Source organism: Aedes albopictus, chromosome 1 (assembly GCF_035046485.1).
Source record: "Aedes albopictus strain Foshan chromosome 1, AalbF5, whole genome shotgun sequence".
Lineage (NCBI taxonomy): Eukaryota > Metazoa > Arthropoda > Insecta > Diptera > Culicidae > Aedes > Aedes albopictus.
Genome location: NC_085136.1, coordinates 69371256 through 69380766, shown reverse-complemented (window position 1 = coordinate 69380766; position 9511 = coordinate 69371256). Strand labels below are relative to the sequence as shown.

The 9511-nt window shown below is 38.9% G+C and overlaps 1 protein-coding gene across 2 annotated transcripts in view; it reads left to right on the top strand.

Annotated features, from left to right (window-relative positions):
- The first annotated feature begins 949 nt into the window (after positions 1 to 949).
- The window catches only part of LOC109404691 (moesin/ezrin/radixin homolog 1), a 96222-nt gene continuing 87660 nt past the window's right edge, over positions 950 to 9511 (top strand). Inside the window, exon 1 of one of the 2 annotated variants that reach the window (XM_062844798.1) lies at positions 950 to 1116. In XM_062844798.1, coding sequence (XP_062700782.1) covers positions 1096 to 1116 — 21 coding nt within the window. In that variant the 5' untranslated portion in view covers positions 950 to 1095. The remainder of the gene's footprint in view (positions 1117 to 9511) is intronic. The other variant, XM_062844799.1, reaches the window with a different exon arrangement.

Here is a 9511-nt window from a genome sequence, read left to right as displayed (position 1 = left end):
CGTACCAGGGAACCTCGCAGCAGCGACCGTCAGGCAACGATCACTTGAGGTGATCCTCTCTCGCTCTTTCTCTGCTGATCAACGCTGTTAACTCCGCAAAATCGCCTCAAGAATCGCGTCATCAAGCACACACACTCATCGTCGCCGCCGTTTCGCCGAGGAGGTCTCCTGGTCAAACTGGTCGTTGGGGCGGTTAGTTCACATTTGGCGCTTGTTGCGGGCTCAGTGCCTCCCAGTATAATCCTCCTCCTAGTCTTCCATATTCGTGGTTAGTCCAAGTCGTGCCTTTTACTGTTCCAGAATTAAAGTGTTCTTCAGAGGTGATCTTGCAGCAGCAGCAGCAGCACCCTTCCCGAAGCTCGGTGCCGTTCTTGTGCGTGTGTGTGCGGTGGGCCCTCTTCTCTGCTCTGAGGGTGATCGTGATCTTCGCGCCGTCCGTAGAATACGAAAAGTACCCAAAGCGGAGCGAAAGAAGATCTGTGTCCGTCGTCCCGAAAGGGGAACCCTTTTTGAATTTTTGGCTGTGTGAATTCAAAAAAGGTTGTTGCTCAATGCGAAACGGTCAACGGTCACCAACGGCGTCGGCGGCTGCAAAATCGGTTATAGGGTGGGACGCTTCCGAATTCCGAAAGTGAAAGGTTCAGATTTCTCGGGGCCAATAATGCAACACCGGGTGTGATTACGGAGTGTGTGAGATAACTGAAAACGGCTCGAATGTGTTACAGAAAATAGTGATAGAGTGATTGGAAGTTGAAGTTTTAGTTTTCGTCATTTTTATTTCAGTGGGTTAATGTGATTTACTGCCTCAGCAAGTGGAATCGTTGTGAATCGTTCCGTGACGGGATTTTTTTGGGGCTGGGTTTTCTGATAATTATTGTGTGATTTCTTGTGAGGCGTTGTTTTTCGATTCCGTTCATTAATTGGATCATCTATACAGGTGAAGCAGAACTGGCCGAAGGGAGCTGAACAGAAGAGTGAAACTGAAAGTGGTTTTTCGCAGGAAGAAGCCAAGTTGACCCTTGTGTGAAGGTGTTTGTGTGAAATTAGTGTGCGGAGTCCAGTTGCGAGGGATTTCGAATCGAAGCGACGATCAAAATGGTTGCGAGCGGGAAAATGGTAATTTTTAGTTTTAATAAGTTAGTCACTCTTAAAATGTCAAATCATGATTTTGAAACGCTGAAAAATGCTGTAATATACATATACTTAATTTTTCAAAAGATGCTGACAAGTTCAGCATCTTGGATAAAACAACAACGCTTAAAATCAAATCTTGCGTAGACTAGGAAATGTCAGGAATTTCCTGTGAAATGTCTAGAGAAGTTCATTTCAACGATTTTTCTAAAGCAGTTTAAGGTATAATTTTTGGGAAATAAATCCCAATGCAAGGTTCCTACAGTAATTCCTCGAGCAATCATCAACAGGATGTTGTCGCTGGAAGAAAACACAAAAAAACAATATTTTTTAGTTTTGTACAAACTGAATCTCATAGATTTCTTATGACATCCTTGGTTTAGTGCCCTATGAGATCGCTTGTTGGATACAGAAGAAGTATTGTCGAATCTTACGAAAGGTTTGTAGAATAAAAAATGTAAATAAAAAAATGATTTTGAGATGAATTCCTATAAAAAAAATGAAAAATTTTAGTAAAAATTTTGGTAAAACATTTTTGGTGGAATTCACAAACAAATTACTGATAGAATCTTTGGAAAATCTACTTGAACAATTTAAAAAGGGCCACCGATATTCTTTCTTCTTTTAAAACCAACAAGGTTGTAACTGGTTTATAAAACTACATCCTAAGTTGTGGATTGTATATCAGCCCTACAATTCAAACCACGAGCTTTTTTTTATTACCTTACGGGTTTGGGCCGAAGGGTCTCAGATTTTCAGGGTCGCCTATTTTCCCGTAAAACTCAGATGGATTTTTTTTTGTTTTCCCCTGACACTACTTACTTTAAAAAATCATAACTCAAGAACGAAACGTCATAGAAACAAAGTTTTTTTAGAAAATGAAAGCAAATTTTCTCAGAAATCCAAAAAAATATGAACTGGAAGAATGACCATATATGTATATATGCGTACATGGTCATTTTTCACAAAATTGACCTTAACTCAGGAAAGAAAAAATGTGCGTTCCAAAAATTTCAGTGATCAAAGCTTATGAAATAACCTTCTCAAAAATCCCCCACTGTCACTGGCGTCAATTTTCAACCAACCAAGGTGGATTATACGACCAAGTTTCAGGCAATTTGGCCTACAAACATCCCCCATGATGAAGAGAACAACCCTGCTGTTAATACCCAAAGTCACCCAACTTGAAGAAGGATTGAAGAAATTTCTTAAACAATGGAATTTTTAGAAAATCGCTGGAAAAAATCTGTGACGGAATCCTTGGATGAACACGAAGAAAAAAAAGTTATGCAAAAACCGATGGTGCAAAGTCTGAAGAGCCATCTGTTCTAATTTGGATAAATTCTGGTGTAATTCTCAGAGAAATTTTCGATAAAATTGACAGAAAAACTCCTGATGAAATTTCTTTTTGTTTCATTCAAAATAACACATTGCAGCGCAGTTTTCCATATTACGTAGTTTTTTTTTTCCAAAACTATTTTGGATCCCCAAGTAAAATTTTCAGAATTAGTTTGTTCAGAATTAATGTTTTGTAAGAAATTTCTTACGATCGTCGATCTCAGTAGACGTTTTATTATCCACTAGAAGCGTTCTACAAAGCTCTAATAAAACCACCACAAACTCAACAACACGGCAACTTATTTGATTTACAAAAAGTTTAATTGCGGTTACTGAATTGCAATAAGATGTGTGGTGCAATATTTTATGAAATTTAGGTAAATGACAGTTGATAATAAGGGAGTGCCATTTAGGTGTTTCTGGTCCCTGTGGGATCGGGGCTTAACCCTTTGGAGCCGGATATGTTCACCATACTGCCGCAACCTCGCTGGCCTCGAATACGTTTGTTATGCTCGGTTTCATCGCCGGAGTCATATTGACCCCACCGGTTCCAAATGGTTAAGCGGTGCCACAGAGGATTCCTGAGATTTACAAAGGATTTCCAGGAGATTTCATATGATTGCAGGAGGTTCCAATAGGGTTTCGGGAGGCTTTGATACTGTACTTCTTAGAAACTGACTGGAGCCCTCCTACAAACTGAAACTTCCGAAATCCCATGAAACACTCCTTAAACCTTATAAAACACTCTAAATTTCCTGCCAAATAACATGTCGACAACCAAATTAGTCTTGTAGATGTTTTGAGAACCGTTACAAAATCCTTTTATTTAGGTTTTATAATACTTCTAAGAACCTCTTCTAGTCTATTTGACTAAAAAATGTTACGAGGGTTTTAACGTATTAAAGATCTAGTACTCTAGTAGGGAGTAGTGTGCGGTAGTTCGACAGCAGCAAAGCTTCGCGCGCGCTGGCTTTGCTAGATTTTTGCGATTTTTTTTCTTGTTTGCGGGGCTCCGACGACGACGACGGGACGCCAAGCAGTCAGTAGTGTGCGGTAGTTCGGCAGCAGCAAAGCTTCGCGCGCAGGCTTTGCTAGATTTTTGCGATTTTTTTTTCTCTTCTCTCTGCGGGGCTCCGACGGCGGGCGAAGTGTACGGTGGACGCGTCGTGGCTCGAGTCGGTTCCGAATTTTTCGCTTCCCGTCGGCGCTAGTTCCCATACACTTTGAGTTGATATTTTTTTTGCATTAACACAAAAGAGTGGAAAATGTTAATTCGGGCTCGCCGGTCGAGGAAAAAAATCCGGGCGCCGACAAGTGAGTCGCGTTCAGTGTATTTCTGTGTGGAATAGACTAAAGGTTTCTGCTCCCTAGTGGAGTGGAGACGCGCGATAGAATTTTCATTTTAACTAGTTTTTGCGTCGAAAAGTGGTCGGTTGTTAACGGCGGTTTGTGTATATTGATCCATTGTCAAATCATATCACCAACCATAGGTGACTCCCGGACTGACAATGTACCTTACCCTACTAACAAAAAATTCCTTCCTGAGACAAACGTGGAGATGCAGCGATTCGCGGTCTTTTTAACAACGTTTGTCTTACTAACATTCCCTCCCATCCTCGATGACCGTAAGGACGTGGCCGGCGCCGTTATTGACCCTATTAAAGTTGAGAGCTCTCGAACTGTGTACATTGAGAATAGTAAGCTAGTCCCAAGCCCTATTCATTGGTTCCTTGTGCAATTTTGATTGCTCTGGTCAATCACGGAGTAGCAACTACGAATTGTGCGGTCATCTATGCTCATGCTCATGCTCATTAAAGATCTAGTACTCTAGTAGGATGTTGAGGTCGATATGACCCAGACAGGTTCGCCGCACGTGTACTAGGTCGTTGTGGTGCGTCTAGCTTAACATCTTAGGGGGGTGATTTCATACACCCTGGAATACCCTGTAACGCCACTGAAACGCCTCTTAAACGCCTCTGAAAGTCTTTGGAAATGCTCGGGAAGTTCCTCTGAATATTTTTCACTGAAACTCACCTGTAGCGCCTCAGATTTACAGTGTAGGGAACTCTCAAGTCTTTTTTTCCTTCTAATCCATAGGGGGAAAATCTACTCAACAAACACCCTAACAGGAAGGTTAGGGTAGTGTGGGGTTAAGGCCGTTTTCTACAACAGTAGTAAAAGCCAGGACTACTCTCTTCTCGACCCACTAAAACGCATTCCTATGGTCGCCAAACCCTTCGTCTCTCCGGAACTATCAAGAAGGCATTGCTTCAAAGAAGGAAATGTCAAGTCTGGGACCTTTGATTTGTATAGTTTCCATCAAAACTGCAATTTCTTCAACCTTTCAGGACGCGCGCTATCAAGCAACCGACACTGCACCGCGGTCGCGCTGTACGTGTAGAGAAAGGTTTTTTGGTACTGTTGTACTTTTTACAATTACAATTCTGCGAGAAATTTTGAATTCTGTGTATATGCCTAATTCTTCAAATATTTTTTTTTGAAAGCAAGACATTGAAACAGGTGTACAAAATTATCAAAAAATGCCTTAATGAATGGACTACCCGCTTGGCGCACACCCACAGTTGATCAGCAGGAGTAAATCAATTTTATTTTGTATGGTGAAAAGCATCTAAACTTGAATTACTTGAAATAGATAGCTTTTACTGAAAAAATCTAGATTGAGTTTAAATAAGGGCGAAAGTAACATGAGAGAGTTCTCTTCATCGACTCTCTCTTCTTCAAATTAAAGTGACAAGATGCAAGTATGGTTGCACTTTTTGGTCATAAATCGCTAGATTGCGATGCAATCTAGCGTCTAAGTGTAAAAAAGTTCGATTGAATTTTCATTTTGTCACTTTAATTTGCAGAAGAGAGAGTCGATGAAGAGAACTCTCTCATGTTACTTTCGCCCTTATTTAAACTCAATCTAGAAATATTTGGTAGGCTTAATAGTAGTCACCATTGTGCACAACCACTACCAAATATTTTTTTCGAATAATGTATTCCACTTCGATAAATTTGCCTTTAGATGCTATTCGCCATACAATATTTTTGCGATTTACTTTTAGCGACTTTTCACGCATAGATGCTAGCGCCACATTGGTCGATGCGGAGAGTAGGAAAACAACCGATGTAGTTAATTCATTGCCATTCTAATCCTTTAAAAGTTATGTCTTGCTTTTTCATTTATTTGTTCGTTGACGACGTATGATACTATTCAAAAGCTATTGGAATTCGGGGAAATGTCACAGAGTCACTCTGCAGTACTACATACTCTAGACACCGAAGTAAAAATGACTGCATAAGGCAGCATTTATTTATTACGTACCGCTAAAATCGGCATTTTTCAACCCTTCCTTCGTAACGCTTTTTAGTATGAAAACTCGAAAAAAAATGTGTGAACCGTAACGCTCGGCCATACTCACCCCTCCTCCCAGACCGTTACATAATTTGTGGATGGCGCCTAATTATAAATAATAGTATGGAAAGAGCTCAACAATGCTTATGCTATGGAAAGAGCTCAACAATTCGCCTGAGATGTGTTATATTTTGCCTTTAGCTGAAGTTTGCTAGGAAAATGTAAGGTGTTATAATGCAGCTATTCCATAGAAATTCGATAATATCGAATACAAATTCATCAAATATCACGGAATTCGGAGATCCACCATATCAGTTTTCTAAGGAATGGCTGGAATTGTTAACGTTATTGGGCTATATGTTACTTGTTCACTTGTTGGAACACTACCTACCAAAACATTTGTAGCGTTTAGATGCAAAACAGACTCATGAAATGTAGCGTCCATCTAACAGCCCACTTTCAAGCCATTTTGGGCGAAACCAGAATCAGGATACCCAAGAAGAATTTGAAATTTTATACGAAATACTAGCTCTGTGAGCTACTAATGCGGCGAACAAGAAGACCGCCTCTCTCGCCAAAGGAAACGCAATCAGGAATGTTTCAGAAGCGTATCAATGCTTTTCAAAGAATTTCAGAAGGGATCTGAAGGAATTTCCGTTGGATCAAAGGGGCGCCCCTGAAATCACCTAAATCTCGTAAAACGCCCCTGAGACCCTTAGACCAAGCCCACTCATGGGCTCAATCAAGCGTTTTAACGGTAAGTAGAGCCCCGAACAAAGAAACGAACCGCACCGGTCGCTGCTAAGTAGGGCTCGATAGCGAAAAGTTTACGTACGGTTCGTAGCAGGGCTTAGAATATAGAGACACGCAAAGTACGGTCTCTATCCGTAGCAGGGTTGCCACTATATTTTAGAACTTATCTGGCAAGTCCGTAATTAAAAATCTGGCAAAATCTGGCACTATACATAGATTTGAAAATCCTCAACATTGATCAAATTTTTACTGAATTTATAATTTTACTACTAAAAAAGTGTCGTTTTTCAATAGTATTTGTTTTATTAGATTGGAAAGTCTTTAAAACAATCTATATATAAAAATGCAGTGGTATACGTGGGACCGCGCACAACTTGCGAACGGATGGTCCGATTCGGGTCGTCTGAGTTTTGTTCTGTTTGTTTTCACCCAAGGAAGGTTTATGAGACAAAAAACATGCAAAAATTGAGACTTTTTGAAAATCGGGTTTTCATACATTTTGAACAGGGACTTGGACTTGGCTTGGGACTTGAAACGTCAAAAAACGCAGTAGGCAAGACAAAGTTTGCCGGGATCAGCTATTTCCATATATAGTATGACAAAAAACATTTACAGTAGTTTATCAAAATTATCTTCAATGTTAGTATTGTGTTCAATGTGCAAAATGTACATGTAACTAAATCCTATTCATTGGAAAAAAAACGAGTAATGGCAATCGATTTGAATGTGTAAGAAAGTTAACGAGTTGCCAACAAACAGATTCAGATAAAAGACGCAGACTTTTGAGTTGTCTAAAAATGCTAGGTCAATAAGAAATATTTTCAAAACATCATGGAGGAATTTTGTTGATTAATAATCTGGCTTGTAATAAAAAATCTGGCAAAATTGATGGTTTCTCTTTTTGTCTTTTTGCCACCTGAAAATCTGGCGGTGCCAGATAAATCTGGCATAATGGCAACCCTGATCCGTAGGCTCGTGCGCTCTCTCGCGTTTAGCTCTCTGGATAGCGTAAAGAGGAGACGAAAGAACATGAGTATGGATTTGTTTCCCGGTATATAGTTTCTAGAGAATGATTTTCTTGTTTTGTATAGGTAGAAATTTATTTTAGTATGCATCAAATATTCAAAATTTTTATTTTTATTGCTTTGAAATTTTCAACCAAATAACATCATAGATCGTTACACGAATAACACAACAAATTGTCTGACATACAATTGTGATAGAGTGACAATACAAACGCAGAAAAATAATAGGTTTAAATTGACAAGCTTTGCTTTAGTATGTTTTGAATAAAGTTTTCCCTTCTTCGCCAATTTTAGGATCATGCATATCGAAAATGTATTGATTTTCTCTTAAAATAGTTACGATTGTTCATAATCGCACTTTTACTTTTTGATTCGGCCGAACGTTTCGAAACTTATATTTGAAATGTATAGTGATTCAGTGAGTTTTGCTTTTTTAACACGTACATGCTTGAGCCGGGGTTTCTACGCTGCAAGTAAAGTTTGGTTTCGTACATTTAGAAAAATGTCCAAATAAATAACTCGCGAAGTTCGTTCCGACAAGTTCCAAAATTATCGTCATCCGTCGCAGATTCCGGTAAGAAGATGTGCGTATTTTCTAACCCGAAAAGATACCATTTGACGGTAATAAGTGACCACAAGGTTTTCTTTCTCCACTTTCCGGGCTGAGATCCCCCGTTTTGAAAGAGCTGTGCCTCGCGTTTCGTTTTGTCGTGTATATTTCGAAAAAGGCAAAGGAGTTTTGGTTTGATTGCTTTTTTTTTAAAAAAGTGATCGTCAGTGGGTGGTTTATTAAATATAAATTTGAAAATATAAATTAAATAAACGAGACATTAGGAAGAAAGTGTGCGAAATGAGTAACTTCACCCTTGTAGAAACAATAGGGGAAAGCAGAAAAAAAATCTGCGACAACCCCATGTGAATAACACCGATCATACAGAATAGGAGGTTCGACATTATTTAGATCTATAAAAACAACCCAACACTAGGGGAGATTTTTCCAATATTACACATTTTTTATTCATAGCTCTATTATACACATTCTTATATATTTAAAACATATTCATCAACATGTAATCTAGATCGTTTGGTATACGCATCCTTCCTCCCCTGTAAATTCGAGAAGTACTTGCCGAAAGAAAATATTCTGTACTCCAAGTATTTCGAAGAACACTTTGCGCGTAAATACAACGCAATAGACCTGGCCGCTTTGATGTATGTGTCCTGATATGCTGCAATCATCAATATTGACAAGAAAAGTAACACGATTGCTTTCCAGGGTGATTCCGCGTACTGGCTGCGTATGTATAAGATTAGATTTGAGTAGTTATGATTTTTCAAAGATGCTTTGACTGTACCTAACTCAAATCAGATATCATAAAAACATTACAGTTATTTTTTTTTGTAAAAACAAACTTTAATCATACCGATAAAAATCTAAAAAACTGAAGTCGAGCTGCCAAGTTTCATCAATTAAAATGGGCGGTGTGCAGGACTGCCATATTGTAGGTTCCTCGTTATAGAAAAAGCAAGTGTTGGATGTTAAAATACAACAAATGTTGTATGAAGTGTCAAAAAAGAGAGTGGGCTCATTATGTACTTTCACAAATACGCAGTCTACTTCAAGCGCATAGAATCTGCTTCCAACAAAATATTCATATACCAGTATATAAAATATCGCAATATATATTAAGATTTCCGATTGATGCTTTGTAACTAAAAAGTTGTGACTGAGTATAGAATTAGCTAATGTTAAAATACACGTTTATGAAAAAAGGTTGCGCAAACTTATCGCAGACTGTTAGAAGACAGCTTCTACTATGACCAGGATTCAAGAATTTTGACCTACGCGAAGTTGTAAAGTAGACAACTACGTAATAAATGTGTTGGAAATGCAAGGGATATAATT